General features: G+C 37.3%; 2 protein-coding genes across 9 annotated transcripts in view; one reads left to right on the plus strand and one right to left on the minus strand.

The window, feature by feature from the left end:
- The window catches only part of CEP57 (centrosomal protein 57), a 53,060-nt gene extending 42,816 nt beyond the window's left edge, over positions 1-10,244 (plus strand). For all 5 annotated transcript variants that reach the window (XM_003780778.3, XM_023511289.1, XM_023511294.1 and 2 more), the window contains 3 exons: positions 4,223-4,464; positions 5,421-5,565; positions 7,186-10,244. In XM_003780778.3, coding sequence (XP_003780826.1) covers positions 4,223-4,464; positions 5,421-5,565; positions 7,186-7,422 — 624 coding nt within the window. In that variant the 3' untranslated portion in view covers positions 7,423-10,244. The remainder of the gene's footprint in view (positions 1-4,222; positions 4,465-5,420; positions 5,566-7,185) is intronic.
- An 899-nt stretch (positions 10,245-11,143) lies between these two features.
- Positions 11,144-13,884, minus strand: part of MTMR2 (myotubularin related protein 2) — a 109,253-nt gene continuing 106,512 nt past the window's right edge. For all 4 annotated transcript variants that reach the window (XM_003780777.2, XM_003780776.2, XM_023511282.1 and 1 more), the window contains 2 exons: positions 12,148-12,324; positions 11,144-11,541 (listed from right to left, as the gene is read on the minus strand). In XM_003780777.2, the coding sequence (XP_003780825.1) occupies positions 11,380-11,541; positions 12,148-12,324 (339 nt within the window). In that variant the 3' untranslated portion in view covers positions 11,144-11,379. The remainder of the gene's footprint in view (positions 11,542-12,147; positions 12,325-13,884) is intronic.

Genomic DNA, 13,884 nt, shown 5'->3' on the forward strand with positions numbered 1-13,884 from the left:
CCTTCCGTGTGCTGACAGTTTGCTGCACTCCCGGGGTGGTCGGCTGGTAGAGCTTCTACAGTAGGTAGCACATCCTCTTTGTCCTCACATCTAGATCATTTCTAGGACTCATTCTCCCAAGTCATGCATTGACTTGAACTTTGTATTCCCATAGTACTTAACTGTGGGTATGATGATGCTGTCAGGTATCATCGAGCCTTGAACGGGTTTTAATGAATGCTCACCCCTACATTAGTTTATGCTGCTGTGTCGTGGACTGTTGGTGCTCCTGGTTGTTCCACGTGTAGATGGCTGGAATACCAACTATGTTGTCACTTTTAGAAGCTCAGGAAGTAAGCATTCTTCTGGATTTTAATTTTATTTGCTTTTTTCCTCCATGTTTATTTATTTTAAATCCACAGGAATCCCCCAGTGAAAGCTTAGGAAATATAATACATTAGTGGGAACAAATGTTTTCTAAAAGTTCAGTTGACCCTTGAACAACATAAATTTGACTATTTAACTGTTATAAAAAGTTAAAAGTTGTCAGTACTTTTGCCTACAAACACATACCATACATGGCACCATTTGCAGTGAAGACAAATTTAAACAAACGTAAATACACAGCAGAAAATCACAACTGCATGAAGTTAACTGTGGTACATACTGTACTAATATAACATTTGGTAGCTACTTCTTAGTGCTGTTGTTGGGAGCTCAAGTGTTGGAGTATTTACTTAAATCTCTGCATGAGCGATTCATGTCTCTTAGTAAATTGAATATCACAGGTAAAAGGGCTCTAAGTTCTCGCTCATTAGTACAATACTGTAAACCTTGAGTAACACCATGGGACCTATAGAAAGTAACCCTACAGATGGTGACGTTAGTCCACACTAGTCCTGGAGGACTTGTTCCCAAGACGTGAAGAAACACCTGACACTACAGGGAAGGGGGGAGCTGCTTGCTCTGCACTGGAGACTGAGGTCTGCGGGGCAGTCGGCTGCCGTGTCAGAGTGACTGGATCTGGCAGAAAGACCATGGTTTGGTTTTATTTTAAAAGAAAACGAAATTTTTGAGGCCATCCCTGCAACTATCTTAGCAGGTGTGAAAACCTTGCACTTTTTGCAAAATATCTTTTTATATAGTATTGTGATAGAAGCTTTTCTGTGGGTGCAGGATTGCAGTAAGAAAGGTGTACCTAATCTATAGACTAAGGTGACATCATATAATAACTTAAAGCAAAAGAAAGTTGAAGCATATAAAACTGGAGGATTTACTGCTAGCAAAGGATGGTTTGATAATTTTAGAAAGAGGTTTGACTTTAAAATGTTGAGATAGCAAGGGAAGCAGCAGCAGCAGATGGGCTCCCAGATGTCATTAAGAAAGTTATTGAGACAAAGGATGTCTGCTTAGACAGTTTTTAATGCAGACTGAAGAGCCTTACTCTGGAAAAAAAATGCCACAGAGGACATTTATTAGGAAAAAAAATCAAGCACTAGGATTTAAGACAAGAAGGACTGGGCAAACTCTATTGTTCTGTGCAAATGCAGTTCACCTGTATGATTGGGAGTGGCTTTAGCTATAAAGCTGCTAGTCCTCGAGCCTTAAAGGGAAAAGATAAATCCCAGCTTTATGGTTGTATGACGAAAAGGCCTGAACAGGGAGAATCCTTTTTCTGGATTGGTTACATGAATGCTTTGTCACGAAGTAAGTACCTTGCCAATCAGAGCGCTTTTTAAAGTTCTTTTGATATTGAACAATGCCCATGGGCACCTTGAACCTCATGAGTTCAACTTGAGGCATCAGAATGGTCTAATTGCCTCCCCAGAATAGCATCTCTTATTCATCCTCTAGATCTCTAGATCAGGGATTATAAAGCCCTTTAAGGCCCATTGTCAGTGCTCTAAAAAGAGTACCTCAATAGAACATCAAGAAAGTCTGGAAGGATTACCTCATTTAAGATGCCATCATTGTTACAGAAAAAGCTTTGAAAGTCATCAAGCCCCAAATAATAAATTCTTGCTGGATAAAACCGTATCCAGATGTTATAAGTGACATCACAGAATTAACAGAGTTAGTCAAAGAAATCTTGTAAGAGACTGTAGATATTGCAAAAAAAGGTGTGGGAACTGAGGGGTTTCAAGGTAGGAATCTTGGAGAAATTCAAGAGCTAACAGACACCATGGCAAAAGAATTAACAGAAGGTGACTTGTAGACCATTGCCACACACTGAGGACGAAGATGCAGAAGTAGTGTCAGGAAGTAAGTTGGCATCAAGACAGAGTGACACAGGGTTCTCGTTATTCTAGACTGCTTTTGACTTGCTTTAAAACATAGACCTTTCTATGGGTGGAAGCAAAGTAAGTGGTGGAATAAGGATTGGTGCTGTATAAACACGTTTTGAGGGAAATGAAAAAGCAAAAATCAGACAATGATGTTTTTATGTCATGTTGCCCAAGTGTGTCTGCCCCCCACCCCCGGCCTTTGCCATGGGGAGACAGGAAGGCTGGCCTCTCCTGCCTGTGCCTCCTTAGCCTCCTAACGTGAAGACGTGATGAAGACCTTCCTGAAGATCTGCTTCCACGTTTTCTTAGTAACATTTTCTTTTCTCGAGCTTCCTTTATTGTTAAAATGCAGTATGTAACATAACATAAAAACATTTAATGTTAACTGTTTATTGGTAAGGCTTTGCTGATAGGCCATTAAATTTTAGGAAAATAAAAAGTTACACGTATTTTGGACTGCGTGGAAGATAAGTGCCCCCCTTTGCCCCTATTTCCTATGTTGTTCAAGGGTGAACTTTACATTAATAAATATAATCAAAAAAATAACAGGAGCAACATAATTTTCAGAAACTACTGCATATTTCATGTTGAAAGTGTCCTTATAGGCAATTAGTGTAGTAAATCCATATTACAGGTTATGAGCAAAATAGTAATTTACATTGAGTGATTTTAGAATACTGAGTCAGCCTTACAATCTTGTAGTAAACCTCATGTAGATGTGGTTATAATACTTTTTATATATTGCTCTTCTCAATTTGCTGACTAACGGTAGAAATTTAAGAAGTGCATCTGTTTAGCTAGCACAGAGGTTTCCAAGTCTGACTGATCAGAATCAGCTGGAAAACTTAAAAATACAAATTTCCAGGTCTTGACCCCACCCTGATTGAGTTTGGAGTGCTGCCTAGAAATACCTCTTTTTTTTTTTTTTTTTTTTTTGAGACAGAGCCTCAAGCTATCCCCCTGGGTAGAATGCCGTGGCATCACAGCTCACAGCAACCTCCAACTCCTGGGCTCAAGCGAGTCTCCTGCCTCTGCCTCCCAAGTAGCTGGGACTACAGGAGAAATACCTCTTTTAAATAAGCTATCTACTGATGTTTGTGGAGCCAGAGCAAGCCTCGCTGTCTGCTTGTAAACTGGAGCAGCACACTGAGTGTTGTTTAGTGTCCAGAACAAAAACACAGATTGAGCAGACGACCCAGTGTTGCTTCTTCATGTGACAGACACGTACTTAGTGGTTTCTGCTGTTGCAGGGTAGAGAATGAGTGCAGCAGCCGTCTCTGCCACTTGGATGCACACTGCTTAATTATGAAATAGGCAAACACAATTACAGTGTATTGTGATTAATACTGAGATAGGGTTATGTTAAAAATGTTAATACATTATCTGAGAATGGACCAGTTAATGACCTGGCAGTTTTAAGGAAATGTTTTAAAATAATATATTTGAATCAGATTTTAGAGAATGATATAAAGTTGCCACACAGATAAAAATTAATCTGTAAATATGATTCATCAAAAAAATGGAGAGAAAGTAAGAGATAGTAGGACATGAGATGGGGACGTGTAGGCTCCAGCTTGTTGATGTAGGAGCTTACTTCCCATGCAGAAGGAATCTGGATATTGTAGTCTATGGATTTTTGTCAGAGGAGATTTTCAAATAGATTTTAGGAAGATAAATGATAGACTTAGGAATTAGAAGAGAAGGGAAGCAGAAAGATCACCTGAGATGTTCTTCCTACAGCTAAAGAGATGGGTGAATAAGCCAGTGACTATCAGTGGGAGGTGGGTTGCAGTTATTTTGGAGCTTGAATGTATGGGACATTCTTTGTCAGTGGTAAGAATGAGGAAATTTCTAACGGAGGCAGGGTTGGAATCTTTTTACTCAGACTAAGGAGTAAAAGGAAAACAGATGAGAGGAGGTGTCTTCAGATAGTACTTTGTGTCCTCATTTCTCTTTAGTCCACCACTCCCAGCCACGCGGTGGTGGCCAATGTCCAGCACGTCTTGCATCTAATGAAGCAGCACAGTAAAGCTCTGTGCAACGATCGGGTCATCAACAGCGTTCCTTTGGCAAAACAAGTGTCTTCACGCGGTGCTAAGAGTAAGAAGCTGTCAGTGACACCGTCCCCCTCCCCCAGCATTAGCGAGGAGCTGTCAGAAGTCCTACAGACCTTACAGGATGAATTTGGGCAAATGAGCTTGTGAGTTGTAGTTTTCATTTTTTTAAACCTTACTTTTAATTTTTCATGCCTTTATTAATCTTACTTTCATGTGTTCAGAAAATACTGCTGAGCAGCCAGTTTGCTGGGACATAACAGATACACGTGTTAAGGGGAAGGAGCTCTCCTTCTCTAATACTGTTAAGTGCTTTAAAGACCGGGGCTTACGTTAAGTTTTATTTCTTTGTTTGAGGGGCTTATGTACCGTCATCCATCACTTAACACTGGGGATATATTCTGACACATGCATAATTAGGCGATTTTGCTATTATGCTAACATCATAGAGTCTACTTACACTAAGCTATACGATATTGGGGCCACATGTGGGTCCTTGAATGCAGCCTTTTGACTGAATCCTGATTTTACAGAACCAATCCTTGTTAAAAGGAAGTGAAGTTTGGATTGGTCAGGGCTACCCTGGGGGATCTAGAAGGACACAGGTTCCCACCCTTAGTATACCCTAGACTACAAAATATAGCATGTTACTATTGCCAAATACTGTAGGCATTTGTAACATACTGGTAAGTGTTTATGTACCTAAACATAGAAAAAGTGCACTAAAAACACAGTATTAAAATGTTATGGGACCACTGTTTTATATTGGTCTGTTGTTGACCAGAACATTGTTATGTGGCACATGACTGTACATTAATTTAGGTTGTAACTTCTCTAGAATTTCCTTTCTACATGTGTGATACTCTTGTTGGGGAAATAGAAATATAAGTTACACTTTGAAAATAGAACCCTTTTGCACTTGTGTCCAGTGCCTCTGTGAACTTTTTAAATTGTCACTGATAATTTAAAAACTTGTTGCTCTGTTCAAAAAATTGAATCTCTTTGACACATAGAGCAGTGACTCCATGGTGAGTGAGGTATAATGGACCTAACCATGAAACACAGAAAACTTCATTAAACTTTACTTTTACTTTGTATATAGTGATCATCAGCAGCTTGCAAAACTTATCCAAGAGTCACCAACCGTAGAGCTGAAAGAAAACTTAGAGTGTGAGCTGGAGGCATTGGTGGGAAGGATGGAGGCAAAAGCCAATCAAATAACTAAAGTTCGAAAATACCAAGCCCAGGTAACTTAATTTTCCTTCGTTCAAGTTTCTAATGATTGAAAAACAAAAATAAACACTTTTCTTCAAATACAGTAGAACCTCTGTTCATCCAAGGGAGTGTAACAAACTGGTCAGCATAAAGCACTGGATGGCTCAACTGATACGTGTGTGTGGTGCACGTCTAGTCTGAAGATTGCATCAGCTTGAGGAGGTGGTCCCTATATAACGGAGTACACTAAGTGACGGCACTAAGTGTGTCGTAGATAAGAGCTACAGGAGATACTTACTTACTGAAGACCCTCATTAAGTGCATTAATTATTAAGAATGGATGTTAAGTGGATTAGGAAAGAAGACAATGTCTTTTAGTTACTTAGAGTAGGTTTCTCTTTGAATTTAATATTCTTTATGAAAACTACCTTACCATCTATGATAGATTTAAATAGTTCAGAGTTTAACCCAAGTAAATCTTCTAAAATGTACCTAGAAATTCTCAATTTACAAAGAAAAAGTCAGATATAAATATGTGAAAAAATCTTTAGTTATGTTTGTTACTAATTAAATTATTATTAAATTACTGTTACTAAATAACTACTTAATTTATTAAGGCTGTAAAACGAGATAGGCTGTTAGCATTTAGCAGAGGTTATTAGGGGGTGGCATTGTGTGGAGACAGTGACGGAGGAGGGAGAGGTAGACAGATTTGAGTTATGTTTTGGAAATAGAAGTATCAGGATTGTTGGCTGCTGAACACCATATGGAGGAAGAGCAGTTAGGAAGGATTGTTGTACCGTTGACTGCAATGGAGCAGAGTGAGTTTGACTGTTCCCTGGTGACCATATGATAGACAACACAGCGTCAGGCGCTTTCAGTATATCTTATTTAATGTCCATGAAAGGCTTGTAAAGTGAGTAAATATATTGTTCCCATTTTATAGATGAGGAAACTGAACCAAGTTTTCTGGGAAATGAACCTATATCCTCAATTAACTTGCCAAGCATGGAGTAGCTCACTTGTAAATGGCAGAGCTGGGATGCATACTTGAGTCTTTTCAACTTTAAAATGTGGGCTTTTTTAAAGTACTTTTTCCACATTTCATGTTGTAAATGATTTCTGTAGGAGCAGTGGTCTAATTCATTGCTTGTACTGATTAAACTTTATTCTAATGGAACACAAACATGCTAGTTCAGTTAAAGTAACACTAAATAAATCTCCCTTCTTTCTAATTATTCTAAAAGTAATGGAATGAGAATAAAATGAAAACTCCTTTTCATGGCTTGGTGTGTCTGGAATGTGCTTTGCCTGCTCAGACTAGTTTCTCAGAAGGCTTTTCCCTCTTTCCAGTGTCCCCTCCGTGAGTCCTTCCTCCCAGCCTCTCACTCACCCTAGCTTGTGCTTCGTTGGCAACAGTACCACATGATACCAGAATTTACGGTTTTCTCTCATTTACGTGCTTACGTATTATGTATTTTAAGCCCTGACTGTTAAATGACTAGTACAAAAGACTTCTGAAGCTTTTAAAAAAATAAACTTAGATCATATTATTTGAGTTTCTGTAAGCCAGTTACTTTAACAAGTACCAGCTGGCATGAGAGAACATTTTCTTTAAATTCTCTTTTTCCTGTCTTCATTGTTTGGTACAGCTGGAGAGACAAAAGCTGGAGAAGCAGAAGAGGGAATTAAAAGCTACCAAAAAAACTCTGGATGAAGAAGGGAACAGCAGCAGCCGTTCTTCTGGGATCACAGGAGGGACCACAAATAGGAAGGATTGTGCCAAACCCAGACCTGGAGAAAAGAGCAGGAAAAATCTTCAATTATTGAAGGACATGCAGACCATACAGAATTCTTTACAGAGCAATAGTTTGTGTTGGGATTACTGACTTGCACCAGGTCATAAATTTTATTCAGATAATCTGTACCTCATCGATCAGATTTTGACAATTTACTTTCCAGACCTCATATTTAGTTGGAATTAATGAGTAGCAGGTATTAAGAAACCCAAGCTTCATTATACTAAATGTTTGTGTATGCAGCATGACTAAATGTTAAACCATTTAAATGGAAACCAGGGGAGTTTTAAGCCTAAGAAGCCACATATAATCTGTTTCTTTTAGATAAATTTCCTGTACTGGTATATTGCTCTTTGTAAACAAATTACCAATTTTTTACTTGTGGATGTGATTTTTTAAAATAGTTCATTATACAGTAGATAATAAAATTAGGTTTAAATTTGCAAAATATGAGGCTATCCTATAGGCAGTGTTTGCTTAAAAAGTCTCATTTTTAAATCTTCCCCTGGCATGAAGTGCCCACTTCCCTTTTCCAGTACACCAATTAAATATTGTTTCTGCTAATGATGGAGTTTATCAATATTTCTATTTTCAATATGTTTTTACATGTAAATATTTATATATGTATTTAAGAGGATTTTTTGTTTTGCTTTTTGGCATTTCAAACACTGATCACTATTAAATGCACTAGTATTGCTTTTTAATCCACTGCTAAAAAATGTTTAAAGACCCAGGCAATCATTTTCAGTGAATTACCTGATGAAATTAACCTTATGAAAGAATTTTTAAAAGTATAAACAAATTGTCAATTAAATGAGATTTTGAAATAACGTTAGAATGGGGGAAAGCAAGGGCACTGTTGTGACCATATATATCCTTGCAGTTTTTAAATACCTGTTTATAATCATGCTATTTTGTCAAGGTATTCTGGTTTTTAATCTTGAAATTTAGAGGACCCCTTGAATATTTGCTTTTACTAGTGTACAGTATGAATGTAATATGAACTGTGCACAATTATTGTACTGATATAATTTTTAATAGATCAAGAAATGTTAACTTTTTATAAATTTACCACTTAAGTAAATAAAGCAGCTTTTTTAAGGAAAAGCGGAAACTTAGCAGCTCTTAATAAAGGCTTTGTTGTAAATGCTCAAAAAGTACATTTCTAAATAGAACATTATTAATTATGAGAAACTAAGAATGTATATTTATTTGTTACCTAATTTCCCATTCTCATGCTTACATAGAAAGTAAGCCCAACAAGGTTGAATTACCTTATCATCCATGACAAAAGTGCTAATGCACACATTAGCCACATATTAAGGGAATGCCTTTTATATGCCTCCGTGGAAGTGATTGATAATGGAGTTTTAGGATTACAGCCAGACAGCCAGAATGAACTATTGTGGCTACCTGAGCACAGGCTTGTCAAGTCTTTTTACAGTTGAGAGTTCTTAATTTAGGATCCTTAAGTAGATTTTGAGCCATGAATTTCCTAAAGTTGTATGTAACCTTTTGCTGGTGTGTGCAATTTTCTGATAAGCAGGTTTGTATCTTGATCAAATTCACAACAGTAAAGTGACCCTGTAGACGCGAAGAAACTGAAAATCCCTACTCGGGTGTCACAGTAAATATTTGTGTCTCAACCACTACTATTTCAACTATTAAACTTTGTTATCTCCTTTTTTGAATTTCAGGTCATTAAATTGTATAACCATCATTTGAATTCTAGTGGCTCTGAGTCCTAATTAGGAGAAGAGTAATTGAATGATGCTAAATCCCAGCCCATCTGTCAGCTAGTGTTCACACTGAGATAATTATTCACTCCAGCTCCTGACACTCTCAGGGCAGAACTGAAAACAAGAAAATACTGCTCCAGGTTCTTATCTGAGAGTTAACAGGACAAGGTATGTTGTCATCCATCCACTCACGACAGCAGGGCTCACCGTTTGTTTCAGGAGTATTTTCTATGTGTAATTCATACATAAGTATTTTCTGAGCTGCCATCATGGATACCAGGCTTCATAAGAAAAGTATGTCTCCAGGCCAGTGGTGCACATCTGAATTGTTGACTTCAGTCCGGTGCAGTGGCTCTGCTGGTAATGGCCACGTACAGTGTCGTGCACACCGAGGAGGGCAGGGCACTGGGAGAGGTGAATTAAAAATAATGCCTAAACTCTACAGAATAAGACCTGTCAGTCACAGGGATAACAGTTGTTCCAAGTTTACAAGATTGGGGGAATTGAGAAGCGCTGGAACATAAAAATAGGGGTAGGGGAAGAAGTAAAATCTGGTCACACAAGTTCTCTAAATTTTATATCCCTGATCATAAAGAATAAAGTACATGTGCACAGTCAATATTCATAGATAAAGTTACAAAACACAACTGTCAATTTAGAAGTTTTGTATAGAGATGTAAAAACTGTAAGCACCCCTGCTTTAAACCCTTCCACACACATACCAATTGTGTATCTTAAATGTTCAAGTAAATGCACTCTTAATTTAGAGATTCCTGTAAGAAGAGAAGCCACTGGAAGGTTCTGAACCTGAAAATGATAGATTTTCACTTATATTTCTCTGACTTTTGAGGAGAATTTGAAGTGGATGCAAGTACACTAAGATGAGACTTAAATACCATTAAGAATTGTCTTATAACAAATATCACACAATAACCAAATCATCTTGGTCCTGATTTTTCTAATATTCAGTGTAGTAATACAAACTGTTTCCTCATCACAAGATGAAGCAGGGCTAGGTTCAGATGATGTGTACAATGATGTAGTGAGTAAAAAAAATTATAGTTTTGCTTACTGTTTGATTAGTGTGTTAGGGGGAAAATGGGTTCAAATTGAAGATTTCCATTGGAGGTGTGTAATACTCAAAAGCTTAAAAGTAACAGTCATGGGGAAAAAGTTAAACATTAGACAAGGACACAGTTTAAAAGTCAGTTTAAATTTCTTTTAATTAAAAGACCAAGGGACATGAAGCTCCTTTGTTACAGTACATTACACATATGGCTCTTGTGTACAGTAAAATATACATCAGGGAGTCAAATGTTTATACTAGCACTGAACTCTTTCTTACTTTACTGGCATTGAAATTACATGCAGTATGTTCTTTGGTAGACTTAATCATTCAGTGGAATTACAGTATTTGCAAAGGAAATTATATGTAATGTAAAACTTAAGCCTAATAATAATTCTCATCATAATCTATTTATACAGACTTCAAGAAAAGTCAGTCCTAAGTAAGATTTTTAAATATTGCTTCAAACCTGCCAATTAGCTTCTGTATGTTTGGACACGAAATTAAAATAAAGTGGGGCAAATAGAGTTTTTCCATGTTGTTTCTTGTAATGGAGCAAATAGAAATGAATCTGAAGGGTGTGCGATTCTTTGAGTCCTGGATGAGTGCCACTTTCTCCCCTTCACTTACCCCCAAACATAGCTATAAGGCATCATTTTGGAACAAGCTATCTAATATATCTTAAATAAGTATATAAATAATTAATTACAGTGATAATTTTCTACTACTACACCATAATATCCTCAAGACTTTTCACCTTCCACATTCTGCATATAGTGAAAGGCAAAGTGATCAACATAAATCAATTACTACAGAAAAGAAGAATCTAGGATGGAGAAAGGGCTGTCCAGTGATTTTGATCATGACATCGAGGCCAGTGCCACAGAATTTCAATGTTCTCCTACTCTGCGCAGTGAGCTCTCTTAAAGTACTTTGTATTTTCATCTTAGCAGATGCCAAAACTTACAAGACATTTTTTTTAATATCAGAAATTTACTGTGGATCTAGGATTGAAGTATTTTAATATTCTTTGAGTGACTTGTAAGATTAGTGTCATAATCGTGTGATTACATATGGAGTTATTTAATGTAAGCCACCTGTACCGCTATAGTTCTAAACTTACCCTAGAAAGATTTAAAATAAACCAGCTGAACTTTCTGTCATTGATGTCAGTTCGGAAGGCTTTCTATTCCTAAAGCTGCCACTGTAATTAGGAGTTCGTAGCAATGATGTAACAGTCCATCAGACAACAGTTTGCACAGGAGTGACACACTGTGCCGGAGAGCCAGCTCTCTCTGAGGACGAGGTCGATCGGTTGGAAATCTCTCTCTGTAGTTCCTCTACTTTTTTCTGAAGCTCTGCTCGTTTAGCAAGAAGTTCTTTATATCTGCTGTGAATAGGTTCCTACAAAAGCAAACATAAAATTCAACCAAGCAGTCCTAATCAAATTCAAGGTCAAGTCATTCCCCAAATGTTGCAGCATGTGTTTTTTAAGCCACTGGGACCAATCCTATCTTTCCAATCTAGAAATTAAGTTCAGGGACCACTGACAATACTCCTCTTTTACTGGCATTCCCAGTTTTTCCAGAGTACTCCCTGTGGAGATAGTCCTGAAACTGGTACTTTTCCAAGTAAAACAATTAATTAACAAGACAATACTCAGACCTTATCATTTAGTTGCAGATTTTAATTGAATAGGTAGTAAATATTCCATAACATTTAAAATGAATGGAATTTTTTATTTTCCAAAAGCTGTTTTCTTTAAGTTCCCTGAAAGTTATCCAGATAGAGAAGTGAATTGTTCAGTCAGCACTAGCAAAATCAAGGTTCAGGTACTGTGATTACCCTATCCCAGTGCAGTGCTCTTTCCCTGCACAGTTGTAACTATTAGTACGTAGAGTAGAAAGTTTTAAACATGCACAGATAGTTGTTTAGTTGCTGTAAAGGAGACAAATCTAATAAAGTTGTACTTTAGTGGAAAACTCCGGTTGTATATTGCAGCGTGCATACCTGTGGTTTCATCCGTGGATTCCACCTTATGTAATATCCCACCCAGAGCTCTAGGTGGCGCATGCTGGCTACTGGATAAAGGACGTGATTGCAATAGCTCCCGTAGAGAGGATTAGTGAAGTCTTCCAGCTGACTATTTATGTAAGACCATAGTGACACAGTCCTCTTAGGAAGATTCTACAAGAAGGAAAAATAGGTAAAGACCCCACTACATAAGCCATTTATACTTTGGACATTTCTACGGAGATATTTAGTCATTCAGATCTCTTCAGAGACTTGCAGACTTCAATGATAAACCCCAATCAGAGGGTATTAAAAAATGGTCTGCAGTTCCTCAAAGAATTAAACATAGTTGCCATATGACCCACCAATTCTACTTCAAGGTATGTATCCAACAAAACTAAAAACATGTCTGTACAAAATGTTTTCATTCAAAGCACCATTATTCATAACAGCTAAAAAAGTATAAGAAACAATCCAAAACTCCAACTGATGAATAGAGAAAATATTGCTTAGCCATAAAAAGAAATACATGCTACCACCTGATGGCCCTTGCAAACTAAATGAAAGGACCAGACATGGAAGTCACACACTGGAATGATTCCATGTGTATGAAATGTCCACAAGAGGAAATCCAGAGACAACAGAAGATGAGGATTTGCCGGGGCCGAGGAGGAAAGAAAGGGGGGTGACGGCTAGACATACTGAACTCAGGAATGGTAATAGTTGCACAACTTGTTATAAATGACTAAACTCTGCACATTAAAAGTGGATTTTATGGCATAAAATTATATTAGTAAAAAACCCTACCTTTAAAACCAAGATAGAGTGACTCTTTCCAAGACTCTCAAGAAATGAAAGCATCTTAGGACTTAGTTATGGTCTCCTTGGCTGTCTAATGCTGTTTAGAACACCAGCTTACTAGACACTGAGATGCAGCAGTGAACGTAAAAACTGAATACATGCCTTCAGGGAATAGTCTGGGAAGCACTCACTACATAGCAGTTCTTACGGAATTTTGTATGGTTTATTTAATATTCACAATAATATTACTGTTTTACAAAGCAGAAATGAACTTGCCCAAAGTTATACAGCAAGTGATAGATCTAAGATTTAAACTAGCACTGAGGCTCACTATGCTTTCTTAGAAAGCAGGAATAAACTACTTTATAGCCACGTATTTTAGAGTAAAAGTTGATACAGAGGGAGACACCAAAATAGATACATTTGACAAAACTTCAAATGTAATCCTTACACTGTTTCTTCTTAATATCACATAATACCAACCCCACTTACCAGTGACATCTCTGGGAAAGTAGAAAAATGAAAAATTTTAACTTTTTACACAGTATCTTTTCAGTGTTTGAATTTTTTTTACAGTATTTACAATTTTAAAAACCCAAAACCTTACCATAACGTGTTTCATACATGTGGAGAATGAGGGAATCTGAGCTGCCTATTTATTCAAATGTGTATGTTTTCTACACGTAATTGTATTTTTCTACACCTGCTTTGAAAGATTTCCATCCTGCACAGAAAAAGTGGTCCACATGCTGCTCAATTCTCTTTAGCAGATACTATTCCCTACGCATAACTCAGTAGACAGCTTGTGACAGAGACGTTCCAAAATAGTTCCGGTACAGATTTATGGAGGGAAATAATCCTACTATAGCCTATGAGATAAAATACGACCTCAAAATATCCCCCCAAAGAATGACTTCAGCTGAACTCTATCAC

This window comes from Otolemur garnettii, unplaced genomic scaffold (assembly GCF_000181295.1).
Source record: "Otolemur garnettii isolate 467f Iridium unplaced genomic scaffold, OtoGar3 scaffold00001, whole genome shotgun sequence".
NCBI lineage: Eukaryota > Metazoa > Chordata > Mammalia > Primates > Galagidae > Otolemur > Otolemur garnettii.